This window comes from Echinops telfairi, unplaced genomic scaffold, assembly GCF_000313985.2.
Source record: "Echinops telfairi isolate 266 unplaced genomic scaffold, ASM31398v2 ScPeMD7_7425;HRSCAF=8463, whole genome shotgun sequence".
NCBI lineage: Eukaryota > Metazoa > Chordata > Mammalia > Afrosoricida > Tenrecidae > Echinops > Echinops telfairi.
In genome coordinates this window covers 1,186,170-1,208,310 of record NW_022111325.1, presented here as the reverse complement: position 1 = coordinate 1,208,310, position 22,141 = coordinate 1,186,170, and the positions used below count along the sequence as shown (strand labels likewise).

Below are 22,141 nucleotides of genomic sequence, written 5' to 3'. Positions count from 1 at the left end.
GTGTCCACGCCCCTGGGTCCAGCCAGAAGCCCAGCTCTGTGTTGGGGGAGGCATTTCCACACCGGTACCTCTAGTAGAGCTGTTGGACCGCTAGCTACAAGGTTGGTGGTTTGAAGCCCCTAGCAGGGAGAAAGATGAGGTGGTCTCCTCCCATGCAGGTCGACCACCTCGGAGGCCTTCTGTAGGTGGCTGAGTCGGAATCGACTTGTTGGCAGTGCATTTGCACCTTCGTTTTGTTCCGACCTGTGTTCTAATCCACATTCGCCCTCCCTTGCCCTTGGCGCTCCTCTCCTTGCTTTCCTGGTTGCAGCCCTCCAGCCCCAGCAGGACTTAGGGTAGAGGCACCCCATGTGTGCCAGAGCCCAGCTCCTCCAGGCAGAGGGCAGGGAGCCCCCCCCCGCCCCCCGGGCTCACTGCTGCAGGCCTAATGCGCGTTCTGTTCCGGTTTCTTGTTTGTTCTGCAGGGGTATTCCCTGAACAGACACCGCCCCCCTCCCGTCCACGGCTACAGAGACCTCAGACGTGAGCAGCCAGGCCTGGAAGCACACCCAAACCATCTCCAACTCCGGCAGATAGAATTTCTCAAGGGGCATCTGTCAGAAGTGCCGCTGATTGGAAAGCAGACACCTTCCCTGCCTCCGTTCCACCCTGGGCTCCTGCCAAGGTTCCCAAAACCACCTGCCAGAGTAGGGCAACTAGAGCGCTGGCATAGCCCCAGAGGTGTGCCTTTCCAAAGTCAGGGGCTCCAGAGAGGGTCCCCCCTTCCCTTGCCATGGATTCAGCCGGGGAGCAGTGTTGACGGGCTAGCCTCACATTTCCAGGAGCTAAGGATCGGCCCGAACCAGGAACAAAGGGTCCTGAAGCACTTGGAAGCCCTTGGGGAAGGGAAGAGCGCCACAGCACTTGAGCTATCCAGAAAACTCAGGACCCCCAAGAGGGAAATCAATCGTGTTGTATACGCTCTGGCAAAGAAGGGTAAACTCCATAAAGAGGCAGGGACCCCGCCTTTGTGGAGAATCGCAGGCTCGGTTCAGGCCAGGGAACAGCTCAGTACAGCCGAGCAGCCAGACAATCACTGCCAGACAGCTCCAAACACAGACTTCAGTTTTGAAACTGAGGACAGAAACACCACCCCTGACTTGGAAGCAGAAGACAGGAGCCCCCCAGTTGTTTTTGAAACAGAAGAAGAAGAAGAAGAAGACAGAAACCCCACCTGTGTCTTGGAAACTGAAGACGGACACCCCACTGCCGGCTTGGACACTGAATGCAGAAGCTCTGCCTTTGGCGCAGAAGCCGAGGAAGACGGGAGCTCCACACCTGGCTTGGAAACAGAACACAGAAACCCCACCTGTGGCTTGGAAGATCCTCCCGTGCGTTCCGACATGGCTGAGATCAAGGAGAAAATCTGCGACCACCTGTTCACCGTGTACAACTCCTCCGCCCTGAACCTGGCGAGAAACGTGGGGCTGACCAGGGCCCGTGACGTCAACGCCGTCCTGCTTGACCTGGAGCGGCAGGGAGATGTGTACAGGCAGTGGGCGACTCCTCCCATATGGTTTTTGACGAACAAGAAGCGAGAACGGATGCAACTCAAGAGAAAGCCCGGCGGTCTGCCAGCCATCCCCGCAGCTACCACCCCCGAGACCAAGACAAGCGTGGAGTTCCCCCCCTGTAACCTTCCCGTTCCAGGTGCCTCCAACAACTCCGTCACCCCGGGGAAAGTGACGAACGGGCAGGACCCCGTCATAAAGCTAGAACATCGCCAAGAGGCCACCCCAGAACCCATCAGACTGAGGCCACCTGTTCATGACAATGGCCCATCCAAACCAGGGTATGTTGACTTTGAAAATGGCCAGTGGGCCACAGACGACATCCCAGATGACTTGAACAGTATCCGCGCTGCCCCAGGTGAGTTCCGAGCCATCATGGAGATGCCCTCCTTCTACAGTCATGGCTTGCCACGGTGCTCGCCCTACAAGAAGCTGACCGAGTGCCAGCTGAAGAACCCCATCAGCGGGCTGTTAGAATATGCTCAGTTCGCTAGTCAGACCTGTGAGTTCCACCTGATAGAGCAGAGCGGACCACCCCATGAACCTCGGTAAGAGACCACCCAGGGGCTGCCGCTAGGGTTGGGGTCAGGCGCGTGGGCTCCGGACACGGTCGCGGCCCGCTGGGGAGCCGTGCCGGTCGGCATCTCCTGTCAGCCTGTTGGCGCTCGGCCTCAATGGGCCCTTTCTCCAGAGGTTGAGGGGGATGTAGACCTCAGTCCAGCCGAGTCCTGGCTGGGAAGGACGGGAGGTTGGCTCTGGTGGCTGCAGTGAGCAGCTTTAGAGATCAGTACCTCTCATGATGCACCAGAGCAGTGAGGCCTTGATTCCCTCCCCACCCACCCCCTGCGCCGTCCGCCCCCACCCTCCAGGTGAGTAGGTTCAGGAACAGGTGGGCTGGGTGGGTAGGCAGGCTGCTTGGCAGCAGCAAGTGGGCCAGCTCTCCACCCCTCCTCAGGCTCCTGGGGACGGGGGAGAAGGGGGCGAAGCCAGGGCGGCCACTGCCTGCCTGTTGAAGGTGCTGGTTCTAATTTTACATACCTGCCCTGCACAGATGGGGCTGGCGGCTTGCTGCCGCTGCCCCTGAGCCGTGGGATCAGAGACCACCTCCCGGGCAGCTGGGCAGGCCCGGCACCCTGGCACCCTGACAGCCCGGGCCCACAGGGTCCTAAAGCCATAGAAGTGCAGTGGGTGCAGGAGCAGCTAAGAGAGAGGCGGCGGGTGGGGGGGGTGGTAGGGAGCGGCTTCTACCAGTCTCTCTGATTGCCTCAGCCGGTTTTAGGGACAAGTGAATTTTTAGCTTGTGCAGGCAGCCCCCCCGCCCCCCCTGGCTTGTTTTTGTTTGGGTCAAAGACTGGTTATCACACACACACACACCCTCCCCAGAGTCAGGGAAAGCAGGACAGATAGGCGCCATGTTCAAATACTCAGAAGACATAGACAATGAGGGGTTTTGGCTAAGGTGACCAGATTTTAACATTGGTAAAGCGGGACACCATTGATAAAACTCGTATCCTGGCGAAATAGCCACGTGGCAGCCGAAAACCGTGTACCCTAGCTTGTGGTGCATTCTTTCCAAAAATCGGGGATTCTGGTCGCCTTAGGTTTGGCTGACTTTTGAAAATGGAACCCCAGGCTGAGCGAGGAGCTGAACGCATCAGAAAGCTGAACTCGGTTCAGCAGCTGCAGCCAGCGCTCCTGGGCTCCTGAATACGAGGAGACCCGTCCTCCATCTGAGGCTCGGGATGAGTAATCAAGTGACTCGGCACAATAAGAGGGTGTCTCTGAGGGGGCTTGGGGACTGAAACGGGCCCCTGACAAGTGGCAGGTGTCTGCGGGTCCCTGGTAGGTGTCTGGGGAGTGTGCGGATGGGCCCTGAGAAGCCCTCCCTTCATTCAGGGACTTCCCCTGGGGCGGCACGGCTGCGCCAGGACGGGAGTGTAATGGTGGTTGTGGCTCGTTCTCATTCTATGGACAGGCTCGCTCTTCATCCTCGTTAAGAGAGCCGGGCCATGTGGTCCCCTGTGGCCCTGTTGTGACATGTGCAGAGTCTGGTGTGGGCGCGTTGTTTCCCCCAAAAAAGTGGCGGGCTGAGCCTCCACAGACAGGAGCCCCGGGACCTGCCCTTGGACTCCCCGGCCAATCAGAAAAGCGCCTCACACCCAGGGTGGGGATCTCTGGAGGGAGGGCCAAGGCTAGTGTTCACACAGCTATCTAATCACCGTCCATCAAGATTTAAATTCCAGGTGGTCATCAGTGGCCGAGAGTTCCCCCCAGCTGAAGCTGGCAGCAAGAAGGTGGCCAAGCAGGATGCAGCGATGAAGGCCATGACCATTCTGCTGGCGGAAGCAAAGGCCAAGGACAGCGGGCGAGCCGAGGAGCTGTACCACCCCGCCGAGAAGGAAGCCGAGAAGGTAGGTGCCCGCCCTCCAGGAGGGAATCCAGGCCTGAGCAGTACCAGGTTTTCCAGGAGGGAATCCAGGCCTGAGCAGTACCAGGTTTTCCGGCTGGTCACTGAGGTCGGCTTGCTGCCACCTCACCGGCAGCCAGCCCTCCCACCCTCGCTCTACCCTAGCCTGCTGGAATTTCAGAGTTCAGCCTGCTGAGGGACGACGGGAGATCTAGGAACTTTAGGTAACTTGCTTTTCGTGCGGTGACTAGAACATACCCAGCAGCCTCTCTTCCTGTGGAAGCCGTTCCCAACCTAGTGTTGGCCAGCAGAGATGTTCTCATCCCAGCCCTGCGGGTGCGGTGGGTAAAACACTGGGCTGCTGGCCACAAGGTCAGTGGTTCAAACCCACCAGCCATGCCCCTGGAAGAAGACAAGGCCCCTCAGAAACGCTGTGGGGCCGGTCCCCCCTGTCCTTGTGAGGTGCCCTTCAGTGGCAGTGGTGGGTCTCCCATCTGGTGGACTGGCCCGTGTTTTCTCAGGTGGGTTTTTTTGTCTCACGTTTTCTGCAGACCACTGAGTGCCAGCCTGCCACTCCTTCAGCAACATCGCTTTTCTCTGGGAAGAACCCTGTCAGTACATTGCTGGAGTGTATGCACAAGTTGGGGAGCTCCTGTGAATTCCGCCTCCTGTCCAGGGAGGGCCCTGCCCATGACCCCAAGTATGTCTCTTGTACCATCTGTCTCTGCGGTGGTATTCTGAGAGAGACAGAAGCAGATAGGCAGACAGACACACACACTTTCCTCTCACCTCCTGTCAGACAGCAGGGTACTTCATGGATTTCAAGATGAGAATAGAAGAGGCTTTGAGGGGAGGGTTTGCTGTTGGGGGTCGAGATTTGAGCGTAGGAATTCAGAGAGCGAAGCAGGGACCAGCACTGGAGAAGGAGGCGACAGAGACCTGGGCGGTGTGAGGCATGCTCTGCTCTGAAGTGCAGGCTCTTGGGCCGGGTGAGGCAAGGCTGATATTGAAGTGTTGCCTTGGGGGGTGGACGGGAGGTGGAGGGCACTGGCTAGTCCCGGCAGAAGTGGGTATGTGAGCCAGGGCACAGAAGGGAGGGGTGCAAGGGAACAAGGGGCAGTGAAGGATGACAAGCTGACCAACGCCACACCTTGTTCATCCTTCTTGTCCCCCTCCCGGTAGGTTCCAGTACTGTGTTGCCATGGGGCCCCACACTTTCCCCACGGCGAGTGCCCCCAGCAAGAAAGCGGCGAAGCAGATGGCCGCAGAGGAAGCCATGAAGGCCCTCCAGGGGGAGGCCACCACCTCCACGTCGTCTGATGAGCAGGTGGGGCCGCTTTCATGCCCGTAAGGTACAGGAGGGTCTTTGAGCACGTGAGCGGGCCCGGGTTGCTCTTGAACTTCCTCCAGTGTTCATGGCCCGCACTTTGTTTGGCTCACTCTCCTTCAGCCTGGAGGTACAAGCACGGAGTCATTTGATAACTTGGAATCTGTGATGCCCAACAAGGTCAGGAGGATTGGGGAGCTTGTCAGATACCTGAACACCAACCCTGTGGGTGGCCTGTTAGAGTATGCCCGCTCCCACGGCTTCGCGGCTGAGTTCAAGTTGGTCGACCAGTCTGGACCGCCTCATGAGCCCAAGTGAGTGCCCTTGTCTCGCCCGGGGTTGTAGGGGGGCGTCACCAGGGAAGGGAAGGATGTGTGTGAGCTGTGAGTGAGAGCATAACTAACAAGTTAGCCCCATGTCCGTGGTCTCCCTGAGGCCTGGCCTCCCTGATGATCCCAGCCCTCTTCCAGGGAACACGATTCTTTCTCATTTTTATTTTAATTCACTGTCAGGTAAGGGTTGGGCTGCTAACTATCAGGTCAGCAGTTCAAATCCACAAGTCAAGTTGCTCCTTGGGAGAGATGAAGCTCTCTGCTCCTGTAGAGAGCTACAACCTTGGAAATCCCATGTAGGGCCACAAAGAGTCTGAGTCGACGTGGTGGCAGTGGGTTTTGATGTAATTTTAAACCAAAATGGGCAGTGGGTTTAAATTAAAATTTATTTTTTTAAAGGAATACATAAGAAAGATTTGAACAGTTCATAGTAAAATGGAATGAAAAGGTAATGAAATTTTTCCATGAACTTCTTGGAAGCCCTCTTATGTGGAAAGCCAAGCAAACCAATTAAAAAAGCATACCATGAAAAGTCTCATTTGTACCCCAGGCTTCTAGTCTCCTTCCCCCGACCAGTGCAATGCTACTAGCTTCCTGAGACCTGGAAATTTCCACACATTTACTACCACATTTTTGTTGCCGTTATTGTTTAACAAAAATTAAAATATGTGATGATTAGGTTGACTAAAAAAAACAAAACAAAACCTGGTGACACACTCCCTCCCCTCTCTCTCTTATGTCAAGAACGAACTGTATAAAAGTTCTGGAATAATGCCTTTATCTTTTTAGTCCCATTTCCCCCTCCTGTATCTGCACACATTATTTTTGGTAAGAAACTTATTTTCATTTTCTTTTTCAGATGGAGGGAGTAAATATGTATTATTTCACAGTTCAAGACCCGGGCTTAGCTAGGTATCTCAGGGCAGGGTCTCGTGCGGCTGTGGCCCACCTGGTGCTTGACGGAGCTGTCTGCTTCACCCACGCAGAGGGTGAGCGGGACACGCACGCTGCACTGGGTGCTCCTGGCTACGAGCATGGACACTTCTCTATGTCTAGCTCTGCGGGCGTCATCTGCCTCGTCTGCTGCTCCATCAGTACTATGCGAACTCAGTCCTCAGTAAACGTGCTAAACCAACACCTTCAGAGGAACAACTTAGCGGTTTCCCCAAGAAAGAAAGGCGGGGCTGTGCATAGGACACAGTAAACCCAAGCCATCGGGGCAAGCTTGAACATACTTCTCAGAAGTCAGTCAACTAGGGATGGTTTGGAAATGAGGCTGAAGGCTCTGTAAGCAGCAGCAGCGGCTATCAAAACGGTCACCTGTACCCCTCCCCCCGAGGGATATTTGGTAGTGCCAGTAGGCACCAGTTGGTGGTCCCAGCTGGGGAGGATTGCTGGCATGTAACAGGTGAAAGCCAACGAGGCTGCTAAACGCCCTGCAGGGCACCCCCAACTACCACAGCAAAGAACTGTCAGGTCAGAGTGTCAGGGTTGTTGGGCAGAGAGGCCTTGTGGCCAGTGGGCCTCGTGTCGGTTCCGTAGGACCATACAGCTTCCCGTGGGGACGTCCTTCAGCCCCACCCATCTGTGGCTCTGGAGCGCTTGAAATGTGGCTGGGGTAGCTGAGGAACTGAATGGCGGTTTCCATTTTTAAGTAATGGCCTCTCGTGACTAGTGGCTGGCATATTGGCCAGCACGGTAGAATCTACCGGAGTCAAATAGAACAAACGTGTGTGTGCGTGCACGTGTGTACGTGTACACATGCACACACACATACAGGGGGACTTCTATTATCTTTAATTCCATGTTTCATGAACTTTTGGAAGCCCCCGCATGTATGCAGGCATATGCTTGTATATGTCACATATATAAATCTGTGTATATGGGAGGGGCTTCAAAATATATACTCATGTATATTGAATATATTGTATATGCAATAGATACGAAGGATGGGTATACACATGTATGTGTTTGTACCACATGTTTATGTGAGGAGGGCTTATAAAATTTCAAGAAAATTAGATTAACAGATAGTAGAGGTTTTTCATGAACTTTTTGAAGCCCCTGTATATCTTTATAGACATTGTGCCCAATCGTTCACATTCTTTTCAAACACGTGAACTTATCCTGGATCCCTGGGCAAAGATCCTACACTTCTGGCCTCGTAGCCTCACCCGAGCCGATAACTCTGGTTACCAAAGCGTCCGTTTAGAGGCTGTTGAATTATCCAGAGCTGGATTTCTCCAGGCCCCTGACTGGGACCTGGTTGAAAGCCAGGGTTGTTGAATCATCTGGTAAATTTCCAAGCCGTTTTGCGCCATCATGCTCCTCCTTCAGGGTGGAAATCCCCGGCCCAGCGGGCCAGGCCGCTGCCTTGTCTGTGCCAGGGGCCAAGCAGAGCCCAGGTCTGAACCCGCCCTCAGGACAGCCTGGTCCCTTGGCCAGAGCAGACTTGGACGTGCTCGCCAGTCCAGCCTAGGCCTTTTTGAGCAGATCAGGAAGTAGACGAGGAAATGGAACCCGGAACTTGACAAGACAGACGGGCATTAAGCAACATTAGCTCCTATGGGGAGAAAGTCAGTCCCTTCTCAGTTTTGCTCAAGAAGACAGACCACGCTTGGTGCTAGGGTTTCTCTACACTTCTCTGGGATTTGCTGATCTCCCTTGAGAGTAAAGACAGGCCTCGGCCCTTGCAGACCCGGTTCTTTAAGGTTCCATTGAGAGAAAGGCACGGAGGAGTATCGTCGGCACGCTCTGGCTGAACTCAGGGTGGGCTGCGATTCTTCAGTGGGATTGGAGACCGGGCTGGGGGAAGTGATGGGCCGTTTGTTCGCTAGCGGGCCGCAGCGTAAGCCAGTCTTCCAGGGCACAGCGAGCTGCCCATCTTTGGTGCTTGTCTTATGCCCGGCTTCTCACCCCTCAGGTTCGTTTATCAGGCAAAGGTTGGGGGTCGCTGGTTCCCAGCCGTGTGCGCCCACAGCAAGAAGCAGGGCAAGCAGGAAGCAGCAGATGCGGCGCTCCGCGTCTTGATTGGGGAGAACGAGAAGGCGGAGCGCATGGGTTTCACAGAGGTAACCCCAGTGACGGGGGCCAGTCTCAGAAGAACTATGCTTCTCCTCTCCCGCTCCCCAGAAGCACAGCCAAAGACAGTTAAGACGTCTACTTTTGGTGCTCTCTTTTCTTGGGCTCCTGCTAACTCCTGCTCCTCTGGGAATGACACCCGGGCTCTCATGTTAGCCCCCATAGCCTGGAAAGTGGGGCTGGGTGGGAGAGGGGCAGAGACGGCCCACTGGCAGGTGGAGAGGCACGGGACCTCCCTGCCTGTGAGCCGTCTGCAGTGCGGGGTGGGTGAGTGGGTGAGGGGAGGGGTGTGCGTCTGTTCCGTGGCCCTGACGGGGCTCCCGTCCCCACAGCTCCCCCTCACCGGCAGCACCTTCCACGACCAGATCGCCATGCTGAGCCACCGCTGCTTCAACGCGCTCACCAACAGCTTCCAGCCCTCCCTGCTCGGCCGCAAGATCCTGGCCGCCATCGTTATGAAGAAGGACGCTGAAGACCTGGGCGTCGTGGTCAGCTTGGGCACCGGTAAGGCAGGGGTGGGGGGCTCTTGTCTCTGCTTCATTTGAGCTGCCCGATCCCGAGCGGGAATGGTTGCCTCTCCCCGGGGAAGGGGATGTGGGAGTCCACAGACTGAAGTCCCCCTTGCTTACCCCTCCCCAGGGAATCGCTGTGTGAAAGGAGATTCTCTCAGCCTCAAGGGAGAAACCGTCAACGACTGCCATGCGGAGATCATCTCCCGTAGGGGCTTCATCAGGTGAGCAGCCACCTGGGCTCCATCGCTGTGTCCAGCCCCATGCCACCCCTGGCTTCTCAGGCCCCCACTGGGGCCGGCCTCTGCTTGGAGCTGGCCCTTCAAGCCTGCCTGACCCGTCGGTCCTTCTGCGACCCAGCTGCCTGGCCCAGTGTGTGCCTCTTCCTCGCCAGCTTCGATTCCTGCCCTTTTTGAAATCCTCCAAAGGACCTTTCTGACCGTGGGGCCTTGGGAACGAGGCAGCCGTCCCTCTCCCCCGCTGCCAGCTCTCACCTCCACCTCACCTTTTCTGTAATCCATGGAAGGAGAGTCCCGGGAGAGACGCAGCCTCCCACAGCCAGTCCTGCCCACGGATCCTGGCGGCCGCTGTAGCCAGGCATCCTGGGCAGAAGCAATGCTGACCCGAAAGGCTAGCTTCCTCTCAGGAATGGGATGTCTCCCCAGAGAACTCTGCCTTGCCTTGCACTTCTGTCAGCCTGAGAAGCCATGCACGATCCCCACCCTCGCCTTCCCTTCCCGGGGCTCAGAGGATTGCCCGGCCCAGCCTGGAGCCTGCCCGAGGTCTCAGCCAGGCCTCGTCCCCCAGGTTCCTCTACAGCGAGCTGATGAAGTACAGCGCCCAGACGGCGAAGGACAGCATTTTCGAGATCGCTAAGGGAGGAGGGAAGCTCCAAATAAAAAAGACAGTGTCGTTCCATCTCTACATCAGGTCTGTACTGCCTTGCGGCCCGAGGCCGGGGTTGGGGGCTCACCTGCTGTCCCACCACAGGAGGCCCATGGTGGGTTACAGAAGAATCCCTGGCTTCGGCCAATAGGACTGTGTTTGTGGTCCGAGAAACTGGCAGGTGGTGTCTGCCCAAGTGGGTTCTCACAAAGTCCCCTCCCGCAGCACGGCTCCCTGTGGAGATGGTGCCCTCTTTGACAAGTCCTGCAGTGACCGGGCTGTGGAGAGCACTGAATCCCGCCACTACCCTGTCTTCGAGAACCCTAAACAAGGCAAGCTCCGCACCAAGGTGGAGAATGGTGAGTGGCACGCCCTCCCTCCGCCCCCTAAGCGCTCTGGCTCTGCACGGCCCCGGGCCCATTACTGCTGGGCTCCCGCCGCTGGCTGGGGAGAGAATGTTTAGGGCAGTGGTTCTCAACCTCTGGGTCGTGACCCCTTTGGGGCTCGGACGACCTTTTCAGGGGTTGCCTAAGACCATCAGAAAACTCATATTTCTGATGGTCTTAGGAACCGAGACATCGCTCCTCTATCTGTCTCCAGGCAGTCCTCCCACATGCAGATACACCCACATACTAGCACCCAGCGTGATGACATCATTGCGCCAACCCCATCCCATACACCCCATACAAATACAGGTGTATATGGCAGGGTTGGCGCCAAAATGTACTTATGTGGGCCAGTCACACGTGTAGAGAGCAGATACTGTGTTGAAAGGAGCCGTATTGGAGGTAAAATGACATGCCATGAATTATAATTACTGGGTAAATGTAAAATCATCAACTACTGCAAATATATATATACACACCATATGGATGCTGATCCATCGTTTTATATTCAGCTGTGGTTATGTTCAATTTGTAACAATGAAAATACGTCCTGCATATCAGATCCTTACAATTCATAACAGTAGCAACATGACAGTTCCGAAGTAGCAACGAAAACAGTGTCGTGGTTGGGGTCACCACCACATGAGGAGCTGTGTGAAAGGGTCTCGGCGTGAGGCAGGTGGATAACCACGGCTCTAGTGGCTTCCCACGGCCCTTCACGTAAAAGCAAAGCCTAGGTGAGTGCCCGGGCCCATCGCCACGTGGCCTCTTGCTGCCCCAGGGCCTTTGCTCTAGCCATTTCTCTGTCTGGGACGCTATTGCTCCAGCGGCCCCTCGTCCTCCTCCGTGTCTCAGCCCCCTTGCTGCTCTGCCCCGGGTTGTGCTCCAGCCCAGCTCCTGTGAAGCCCTCAGCCCCGCTCACCACCTGGAATCCTCCCTTTTCTACCCCACCCCCCACTCTGCAGGCCATTCCATGAGGACCAGGCTCTCACCTGTTTCTCCCACCAGTTTCAACCCAGCATTCAGTGCCGTGTCTGGCACATAGTAGGTGCTCTGGGATCTAGGCAGAAGGAATGAGGCGGGCCAGTGATCCTGGGGCTCTAACCTGAGTCTTTGCCACAGGGGAAGGAACCATCCCAGTGGAGTCCAGTGACATCGTGCCTACTTGGGATGGCATCCGGCTCGGGGAGCGGCTCCGCACCATGTCCTGCAGTGACAAGATCCTGCGCTGGAACGTGCTCGGCCTGCAAGGGGCGTTGTTGACCCACTTCTTGCAGCCTGTGTATCTCAAATCAGTCACACTGGGTAAGGGGCAGGTGGGCCTAGGAAGCTGGAACTGGTGTGTCCGATGGTGCCCAAAGACCATGAGCTGTGTGCGCTGTGGCCAGATGTTGTTAGCATGCTTGACTCAGCGGCCAGTCGTTGATGGCGACCGCCCTGGGGTTTAGGCAGCAAGCCTATGACAAGACATGGCAGGCAACTTAAAGCAGCCCAGCCGCTCCGAACAGCAGCGTCCAAGATCCTTGCTCTCCGCTGTCCCTGACCTGACCCCGAGCCTCTAGATTGCAGCAGTATTTGATATGCCATCGTGTCTGGGGAGCCACGGTCACAGGCGCCTCCTAACCAGCGCTGTCGATCTGTCGCCCTGATGGCACTGTCTGATGCCTTTGACCCTCTCCTCCACCACCACCCATCCCGCCCCCGCCTCCCAGCCCCGGCCGCTCACCCAGCCACTTGCGTGTTTGTGCCCAGGTTACCTGTTCAGCCAAGGGCATCTGACCCGTGCTATTTGCTGCCGAGTGACAAGAGACGGGAAGGCATTTGAAGACGGACTGCGACAGCCCTTCATTGTCAACCACCCCAAGGTACCGTAACCCCATCCGGTTTTCCCTTGACCTTGTCTCTTCTTCAGGCCTTCCTGTCGACTAAGCAAAAATACGCACTTTGGGCACAAGGAGCCTTCGCAGCGCCCCTCCAGGGCACCCTGATCCTCCTCAGAGTCCGGAACTGGCTAGGGTGTGGCATAGCTAGATGCTGCCTAGTCTCACCAAACAGGACACTGAGAGTGGGGATGGGGGGCTCGAGCCCCACCACCCTCTCCTGAGGCTCTCAGTCCCTGCTCCCGGCCTTGCGCTGACAGGTCTCCCTCGCCTGCCCTGCTCCAGGTTGGCCGAGTCAGCGTCTACGATTCCAAAAGGCAATCTGGGAAGACGAAGGAGACGAGTGTCAACTGGTGTCTGGCCGACGGCTACGACCTAGAGATCCTGGATGGGACCAGAGGCACCGTGGACGGGTGAGGGGAGCTCTCAAGGGTGCCCAGAGCTGAGCAGATACCTGCTCCCCCCACCCCCAGTACTTTCTCCACCTCGGGCACACCCCCCACCACCACCACCACCGGCCTCAGGGGAATAACCAGTGTTTTCACTTCTCCAGGCCCCGGAATGAACTGTCACGGGTCTCCAAAAAGAACATTTTCCTTCAATTTAAGAAGCTCTGCTCCTTCCGTTACCGCAGGGACCTACTGAAACTCTCCTATGGTGAGGCCAAGAGAGCCGCCCGGGAGTACGAGACAGCCAAGAACTACTTCAAAAAAAGCCTGAAAGATATGGGCTACGGGAACTGGATAAGCAAGCCCCAGGAGGAAAAGAACTTTTATCTGTGCCCCGTATAGTCCCCTCGGGCGGGTTGGCTGGGTGCTCACACGGGGATGAGAGGTAGGAGGTGGCTGTAGCATTCCTCATCACATTGGTCAGGGGTTTTTCAGTTTTGGGGTTTTTTTGTTTGTTTTTTCCAAAGGGGGTGGTGGTTTGCTTTTATGTTTTCTACTTTTAAAAAAACAAAACGGAACCAAGAGTCCTGATACTGAGAACTTTGGGTTTCTGTGTACCCCGCTTCCTTTGGGGTGGCTGGGCTGGGTTTGGCCAGCCCCCTTCTGTTGCCCTAAGTGAAGGGACCTGAGGCGAGACCAAGGGGGCTCTCTTCACCCACAGCATCAGCATCTGCTGCCCTTTCCTCTTCCGTTTGCTTCTGTGGCCTGCCATCTCCTTGGAGTTTATGTTTGCTACACTGACCTCTTGTGGTCTTGCCTGGGCTCCAGGCAAGCCCATGTGAATCATGTCAGGTACCGGTGGCCTCTCTGGTGATGAGTACGGCCACTCTACAGAATGTCCCCTCCGCCTGGAGATTCCAGCCTTGCTTGTGATCATTCCATTTCTCTCTCACTGCCCGAGGGAGAGAGAGAGAAACCTAAAAATGTTCGGTGGGACATTTGCAAGGTCAGGAATCGAAAGTGACTGCTGGCTGACTCCTGGTGCCAGTGGACGCGTGTGGTCGGAATCTGCAGGCAGCTAGCCGCTCAGCGATCTTTGGATCTTGCACTTTAGCCGGTTGGGAGAGGCCAGGCAGCCGGGAAACTGCTGCTCCGCTCGCCATGGGCCTTTTCCCGCAGGCAGCCGGAAGGCCTCATACCCACCACCATGGGCTAGAGGACTGGCCCGAGCAACAGTGTGCCCAGGTCCCCTGCAGGACGACACAGCCGATCCTGGGAATGTGGCCAAGCTCCCAGCCGCCCCTCCCAAAGCCTTCCTAGGAAGTTGCCCAGCCAACGGAGGGAGCAGGGCCACAGAACCAGCCAGCTGGCAGAAAACAACCAATGAACCCCAGGATCGCTGGCAGCAGGTGGCCATCACCTCCGCTCAGATAATCAGGGCTCAGCAGGAGTAGGGGGATCACGTGGGGCCAGACCACTGTCCCGTGTTTCTCCTGAGAAACCTCGGGAACTTGGGAGTTTTCACCAGAACGCAGTCGCTGTGGAGTCCTGCCTACTACCGATAGCCTGCAGCCCACCAAATGGAAATCCAGACGTCTGTCTCCATTGATCCAAGTGCTCTCGTCTTTACCAGGTGGATCCTGAAGTTGGAACAGGGTGGGGCTCACGCTGCGAGTCTTCTCCCCTGGCCTCACAGGGGCTCTGAATAGGCTTGACCTATGAAGGCAGCCTTCATTGGTGAACGGGCAGCTTGACCTCCCACCCCGAGAGGTGAAGTCCTTTGTCTGCACCCTAACCTGATGTTGGCTCTCGGCCTGTCAGAGCCTGCAGCCTCTCTGTAGAGCCTGGTCCAGGGCCCAGGTCGGCCTCACAAGAACTAGAGGGGCTGTGCTACCTCTAGGACTGACCTGCCTCTTCCCTCCAGGTGGCCCTGGCCCCCGTGAACTTGCTGAGCCTCACGCTCACACCGCCCCGCGTCCCCCCCTCCCCCCATGCTTTCGCAGCCCTCCCCAGTCCCACTGCCCCTCGGCAAACTACTGACTAGTCTGTCTGTCTTCTTCCACAGTAGATGCGTCCACACGTGCACTTTTATTCTTTGTGGCTACAGACCCTCTGTTCCGTTGACCAAATATTGCCCAAACAACAAGATCCACGTTTTTAAAATACACTGGGCATGTCCTGGCAGAGCCCCCAGGTGGCTCGAGCAGCTGCCAGGGAAACACTGTCTGTCTGCTGGAGGCGAGGGGCTCGCTCCCTGGCCGTGATCAGGCGGGGCACACAGGACGTGTGGCTCCCATCCATCAGGAGGAAGCTCTTCCCTGGGGTCTGCAGAATGCTGGCTCCCTGGAACAGCTGGGCCCGCCGGGCATCTCGGGTGCTACCCTAGCCTGCAATGCCGCCCCTTCCAGGAGCAGGGCAGCTCTCAAAGAGCAGAACCCTGCTCGCCCCCAAGATCTGATGGAGCAGATTTCCAGTGTTGAGTGTCTGCTGTAGGAAGAGCGCCTCGGCTCCCTGTGTCCGCCGGAAGCCAGCCTAAGGCAGGCCCTGCCCACACGGCGCCACACCACCTCGCCAGCCCGGCCTCGGACAGAGGCAGCTGAGCCCTGCCAGGGGTTCTGCTCATTCTTCCCTCAAGTGTTTGTTTTTAAGCAGGGCACCCTACCCCACTCTTTTTTTTTTTTTTTTAATGATTTTTGTCAATTTGTCTGAACTGTGGCTATTGTATACCCTTTGAATAATCACTTGTAAGAATTGTTGCTGCTTGAAGCTATTTCCTTTACTTGTGTTGAAGGGACTTTGATGGTCTTTGGGTCTCATAACCCCAAGAGCAGAGTTGGGAAGTGCCCAAGTACAGACTTGGGGACCATGATGGCTGCAGTCCAGTTTTATAATTCTGCTTTTATGTGTCTCTTGATATCACTGACTAATACACATGTCCCATAAATAAAAAAGATCTAAATTGTTAGACGTCAAGGTTTGGTTTCCGGGGGTGGGTGGGAGACCAGCAGCATTGACTCCAGGGTGGTGGAGAGGTGCCCTGCCTGCCGCAAGCCCATCCCAGGGGCTTCTGGGGTGGCTGGGCTAGGCGTGGTGTGCCTTGCACTCCGGGATGACGTCCCCAATTCCTTCAGAGCCCCCCACTGAACAGCTTGTCCCAGAGACTCGTATGCAGATGTCGAGACCCAGAATAGGAAAGCCACCCTTGAGACAAGTTCACAGAAGTTATACACAAGCCTAACTCTTTGAGGAGCCCTGGTGGCATAGTGGTTACTCATTAAGCTGTGATCACCAAGGTCAACAGTTCAAAACCACCAGCGGATCTGAAGGAGAACGACAGGGCTTTCTACTCCGATCCGTCAACAGTCAGCCTCAGAAACTCGTTGATGTGATGAAAGTGAGGGTGTGTCCCTGAAGGAGCCCTGTGGTGCCGAGGCTGAGTGTTTGACTGCTGACTCGGGGGCTGCCAGTTCAGGCTGGTCGCCACTGGGAGGCAGCTCTGCGGGAACTGTCTCCACAGTTGAGGGTTAGGGTGGTGGTTCTCCTGCCTCTACCCTCCACCCACCAGCTGTTGAGTCCAAGGGTGGCCCCAGGCTGCCTTGGCATCTTACTTCATCCCTGGCATCCAGAACTCCCCTCCTGGGTCTCAAAGAGAATGCACCACTTTTCACAATGGAAGTGGGCACAGACTTATCCTTGACCTTTGAGAACTGCCATCAGTAGGCACGCAGTTCCTCATGCGAGACTCCCACAAGTCAAGATGAAGCTTCCCTCACCGAGGCCTTCCGTGGACAGGTGGGGACTTGAGGCAGGGGTTGGCAGCACAAAAATTATTTTAACAAAAAAAAACCATGCAGCTTTTATCACACCCATCCGACACACACATCGGGGCCACATCAAGTCAGACAGCGTTTTGGGTCTCTTAACACTTGCTGAAACAGTGCAGGGTAAATACACGCACAGCCCCAGAGCCTCGGGCCCTCAAAAGGGAACTGCACTTGTTCCCCCATCAGCTCAAGCAAGTGCCAGGCTTCCCCCACCCCACCTGCCCAACAGGGGCCAGCACTGCCTGAGGGCCTTCCTCCTCACCTTAACCATTTCCATCACTGTCACCCTGCCTGTCATTCGGGGCGCAGGGGGGCCAAACCTGAATACTATTTCCCTCCCATCTCAGGATGAGCAGCTCATGGAGCAGAACGTCCTGCGTAGATTGTTACCCACGCGCCTCTCCTTCAGAGTGTTCTAGCGGACCTCTCAGGAGCTCATTGCCCCTGTCCCCAGATTTGGTGATTCCATCCCCACAAACATAGCAGCAAGACAGATGTCTTTGCAAACAATCTTCTTTCCACGAATCTTGATTTCCTAATGCGCCTGGCATGGGCAGGCCTGGACCAGGGAGGGCAGATGCTCCAGGAGTGCAGAGAAGGACCAGTGGGGGAAGCAGGCATCCTCAGGGTGGGTGAGTGAGGTGTCCTTGAGACAATCAGACCAGCGGTCCTCTAAGAGCCCTGGGGTTATTACTTTGGCCTCTTGGGATGAAAGGGGGTCCCCGTTCTCCATCCAGTCAGTATCAGGAGCGGAGGCCGGCCAGCAGCAGTTCGAGGGTGAGGGAGCTGTGACCCGCCAGCCCTGGCTGCCTAGAAACAGAACGACTGGCTGGAACCCAGTCCACCCTTGGGCGGGGAGTGATGTCAGAAGACCCTGCTGGGTATCCCTAAGCATGGAGTGACCAACCGTGTCCATTGGCTTCTTAGAGAGCCACTTCCTATAAAACAGCGCCCCCTACAGAATTGTGAGAGTAAGCCAGTGCATCTGAAGAAACGGGCTAAGAGCAGACCCTGGGTGAACACTAACCAGAACAGTGATGGGGAGGACAGAGCCCGGGCCACAGCCCCCAAGCCCTCCCAAGAGCCTTGTTTTCCTTAGAGGGAACGGAGCTCCCCCCTCCAAAAAGAGCCTTCCTCTGCAGACAGCCCCTATTCAGCCAGGGTTGCTCAGGTCTCCCGGGTGTTTAAATTCCCAATCCATCGGCCCCTCCTGCAGCACTGCCAGCCGCCAGGGGCAGAAAGCCTGGGCATGCCCCCTCAGAAAGGGCTATGGGTGCCAGTGGGCCTCCGGGAGACCGGCCCAGCTCCTGTCCTAGCTGCCCACCAGCCTCAGGACCACAGCACGGTGTGGGGCGCCTCCTCTCCCAAGGTAGCCCCCACCATGGTAAGGGGCCAGGAGCTTCCCTGATGGCACCAATTCCAGGATCATGGCTCCCCAGAGCATATAAATGGGAGTCTGTTTCCTGGAGCGGTGGTGGGGGAGGCAATACCAGGGCCTCACAGTGGGGTCGCCCCAACAAACCTGCCGCTCTGGGATCCTGCCCAGCACTCTTCGCCTGTGCCATCTGCTCTGCCCACCAGCACCTGTTCCCTGCTGGGCCCCAGAGACCCTCAGGCCCCAAGAGTGCACCTAGCAGACTGACCCCTGGGCAACCCTCCATCTGCCAGCCTTCCTCACTGAGCATCAGCTGGAACCACAAACTGGAGCCAGGCAAGTAGGAGGGAAGGGAGGGGAGGGGTGGACCAGAGGGCCCTTGGGAGTCTGTTTCCTGGAGGAACTGGCCAGGCGGCCTCCAGCTCACCCCCGGGAGCAGTGTCAGGAGCCAGCCTCCCTCCGGGGGCTCGCAGGACAGGGAAGGCCACCCTTTTAGTCCAGCTGCCCTTCCCACGGTCTGCTTCACAGTGCTCAGGTTGGTTGGGAGAGGGATCTGGAGCAGAAAGGATGGACAGTGGGCTGGAAGGACACGGAGCGGTGCTAGTGCGGCCAGTCCCACAGCTTGCACCAGGCTGGGTCTGCTTCCCACGGAAATCCTCCACAGTCAGTCGCTCCCGAGTGGGCAGAAAGACAGGGCACTCCAGATGGGTGTCTGCGCTGAAGGTCAAAGGCCCAGCGCTGCAGAAGGTCTCCTGCGTGAGTGGGCAGCCGATGTCGCATGGCTTCTGCCTGTAGTCACTAGGGGCTCTTCCTGCTGGGGGGGATGTGGGGACCTGCACTTCTCACTCTGAGCAAGTCACCCACACTCTGACCTGGGAGGCCCAACTAAAGCTCAACTGTGTCCACACACTGTCGTCTACTCATTGAGCCTGAGCGAGAAGACGGGGCGTCTAGTGGAGAATTCTTCACTGGACCAGAACGGGGCCTGGGGTGCTGGGCTCTGAGCCCCTGGGAAGCATGAGGCTGAGGTGGAAGACTCCCGGGGTCTGCGCTCAGCACCCGCCTAAGCCCTCCAGGTAGGAACCGCTGTCCTCTGTCCACCAGAACAGAGCGGCCGTCAGCTCCTCCCTTCTGAGCTTGTGTCCATCTTGTGTCCACCCCGCCCACAGTCCAAGTCCCTGTCCTCCCACAATCCGGCTTGCGCTCCCCCTGTGACCCGGAGGCAGATGCATTAGTCCCCTTCTTGGCTCCTCCCAGTCGGACACTCCCCAGGGTGGAAGGCTCAGACAGCCCTGTCCAGTTTCGCCTCCACCCTCTGCAGCCACCAGGGCTGCCTGGCTTGGTACAGGAGGAGGGGCGTGGCCAAGACACGGGGCAACTGCTCCAGCCTCCAGGTTGGCGTTGGTTGTGTGGGTGGAGGGGTGTGCGCGGGAGGGGCTCCAGGTGAAGTAATGGGTGGATCTGTGGGGCCACGCCCCTCTGCCTGGTTGCTCACTCGCGCAGCCCCAGACCACAGCAGCCGGCAGAGAGGGGAAGGGGCATGGCGCGAGGGGGGCCCTCACTTGGAGCTGGGAGCCGAGTGGTCCTGGTGGAGCAGGGTGGTGGTGGTGTAGTTCTGGAAGAGAGGCTGCAGGAACATGCCTATGGTGCCGAAGACGCAGACGAAGACGAAGATCCAGAGGAACAGGCGGTCGATCACCATGGCCACGTACTTCCAGTCCTCACTCACCTGGATGGAGGGATCCGGGATGCCTGAGTGTCAGTCGCATGATTCAGGACGGAGGGGGATGAAAACATGCAGCTTTTCAAAGGTTTTGAGAATGATGATGGCAGGCAATGTACAAATGTGCTTGACACAATGGATGGATAGAAGTTGTACGAGCCCTCAATAAAATTATTTTTTTTAAAAGATGCGAAATAATAAAAACAGTATATAATTGATCGAGGATTCGGGAGGGCTGGAGGGTGGGGGAGAAAGGGGAAAACGAGGATCTATACCAAGGGCTCAAGTAGAAAATGATGATGGCAACACATGTACAAATATGCTTGATACAATTGATGTATGGAATGTTAGAAGAGCCCCCAATAAAATTATTTTAACAAAAAAAGAACATGCAGCTTTTATCACCCACACACACACACCTCTCCCTCAGGGACCCTAGAGTGACCTTGCCAAGCCATGGTCCTGATTTACCTGCTTAAAAATCCCTAGTGGCCCCACTGGTTTCAGGGCCAATCCAGACCCCAAGTCTGGGATTAAGAGGTGCCCGTACCATGTGGTCCACCAATAGCTCCCACCCCACAACTTGGACTTCCCAAACTCCTATGTGTCCTCTCAGATCCCCATCTTTGGATTTCCTTTGTGTCTGGAATTCTTGTTCTTCCTTTCTCTACACACCTTCATGTAGACAGGTGCGGAACAGCCAGGCCTTCGTTTCACAGCTGTGCCTGCTATCTACCTAGCTCCAGGCTGGATGCGGGACGTACAACTAAAAGTAGTGTTTCCCAAAGTGGGCGCTGCAAAAGCAGATACCTCTACTTTAGCCTGTATGATGGACTGCAGTACAAACATTTTTAATGGCCAGAGGAGTGCTCAGTAATTTTTTCTTTCTGAAATGGGGGCAGTGGGCCCCCAAAGTTTGGGAACCTTTGAACTAGATCAAGACAGAACAGCCTGACATTCGACACCTGCTAAAGATGGACTAAAAAATGTGAAGGACTGAACTAGGTACACACTGGCAGATGTTTATACGGGAAACAAAGGACTGGGTAGAGAAACGGCCGGGAAGATCGGCAGTAGTGTGTGATCTGCCCCGAAGAACAATTGGTAAGCCTGGGTTATGGGCTGCCCACTAGGTGAAGGTATTATTGGACTGGTGCAAAGGTCCCTGAAATGTGATCGCTGACCCAGGGTGATGCATGAGCATGCTCGACTCTTAGGAGACAGAAGCTGAAATATTGGAGGTGAGGGGTTGACATGTTCTCAGATGTGCTGCTGCCGATGCCTGGCTCCAACACACCACTTACAAAAGAACTGAGGGGTAACCGCTGCAATGGTTATGTTTGGACCCACTGTTGTAGCCGCTGTGTCCATCCACCTAACTAAACCTCTATTCTCAAATAAAAACCAAACTCCTGGCCATCTAGGTGACGCCAACTCAGAGCAACCCTGTAGGACAGGGTTCAGCTGTCCCTGCGGGTTTCCAAGACTCTTTACAGGAGTAGAAAGCCCTGTCTTTCTCCCAAATAGTAAAGCAAATAATAAGAGTTGAAAACAATTTTTTAAAAAAAGGCAGAGGGTCTATATGGGCACAGACTGGGTGGAGCAGACCTGGGCCAGGCGCTTAAGCAAAGGGGAGAGACACAAGATGCAGTAGGAAGACGGGGTGTGTGTTTGGATGGAGGGTCCCAGGGACCCCACTGGGAGACGTCGCCCTGAACCAGGCAAGAGCTGGGGGTTGGAGGGAGGAATGATGAAGCACCGAGTGGACAGGGATGGGAGAAGTCGCCAGGAGGACTGTAGATTTAGTGCTGCCTTAGACGCCTGTGAAGCATCCAAGTGGGTCACCGCGGGCGCCTAGCTCAGTAAATGTACAACGCGTGAGTGGGCAGCAGTCGAGGCGTTGCCTGCCTCAGAGGCCAACCCCTGCACCCCAGTGCCTCCTGGCTGACCGCCTCCCTCTCCTCCAAGCTCAGGCTCCACCCCTCTTCCTCTCAGCACCAAAAAGAACTCCAGAACTCTCTGGCCCAAGTCCCAGTCCAATCCCCTGCCCTACCTGTGGCCAGAAATGGGGGGAGGGCCCTCAAGCCTGCTGCACAAACAGTAGCGCAGGAGCTCGCCCTTCCTCAGCCCTACCCTGCAATTGGCGCATGCCCGAGGAAGACTCATCGGTCACCATGACAACGGCTGTGCCTGGCCTAGAACCAGCCAGGTATCCAGAGACTGGCCTGGGGTTGGACTGCTGCAGTCCAAAGGAGGAGTGGTGGTGGGTGCCTTGACCCATCGCGTGTGCAACACACACACACACACACACACACACACACCACGCCCTGGGCTCAGCGTGCAATTCTCTTCCTGGGAGGCCCCGCCAGCCCCCACCTCCACCTCCACAAATATTTCACCAGGCTGTCCCCAGGGTCCAGAAGAGCAGGAAAGGCTATTGATTTGGGAGCCTCGCTTCTCCACGGAGAGCAAG

General features: G+C 56.4%; 2 protein-coding genes across 2 annotated transcripts in view; one reads left to right on the top strand and one right to left on the bottom strand.

Annotated features, from left to right (window-relative positions):
- The window catches only part of ADAR (adenosine deaminase RNA specific), a 53,403-nt gene extending 37,692 nt beyond the window's left edge, over positions 1–15,711 (top strand). Inside the window, exons 2-15 of the mRNA XM_045298348.1 lie at positions 465–2,098; positions 3,781–3,961; positions 4,509–4,657; positions 5,140–5,284; positions 5,408–5,598; positions 8,540–8,687; positions 9,030–9,201; positions 9,337–9,430; positions 10,014–10,136; positions 10,317–10,450; positions 11,600–11,782; positions 12,230–12,342; positions 12,643–12,770; positions 12,911–15,711. Coding sequence (XP_045154283.1) covers positions 465–2,098; positions 3,781–3,961; positions 4,509–4,657; positions 5,140–5,284; positions 5,408–5,598; positions 8,540–8,687; positions 9,030–9,201; positions 9,337–9,430; positions 10,014–10,136; positions 10,317–10,450; positions 11,600–11,782; positions 12,230–12,342; positions 12,643–12,770; positions 12,911–13,148 — 3,633 coding nt within the window. The 3' untranslated portion in view covers positions 13,149–15,711. The remainder of the gene's footprint in view (positions 1–464; positions 2,099–3,780; positions 3,962–4,508; positions 4,658–5,139; positions 5,285–5,407; positions 5,599–8,539; positions 8,688–9,029; positions 9,202–9,336; positions 9,431–10,013; positions 10,137–10,316; positions 10,451–11,599; positions 11,783–12,229; positions 12,343–12,642; positions 12,771–12,910) is intronic.
- Positions 15,712–17,067: 1,356 nt separating this feature from the next.
- The window catches only part of CHRNB2 (cholinergic receptor nicotinic beta 2 subunit), a 9,796-nt gene continuing 4,722 nt past the window's right edge, over positions 17,068–22,141 (bottom strand). Inside the window, exon 6 of the mRNA XM_004714743.2 lies at positions 17,068–19,674. Within this exon, the coding sequence (XP_004714800.1) occupies positions 19,504–19,674 (171 nt within the window). The 3' untranslated portion in view covers positions 17,068–19,503. The remainder of the gene's footprint in view (positions 19,675–22,141) is intronic.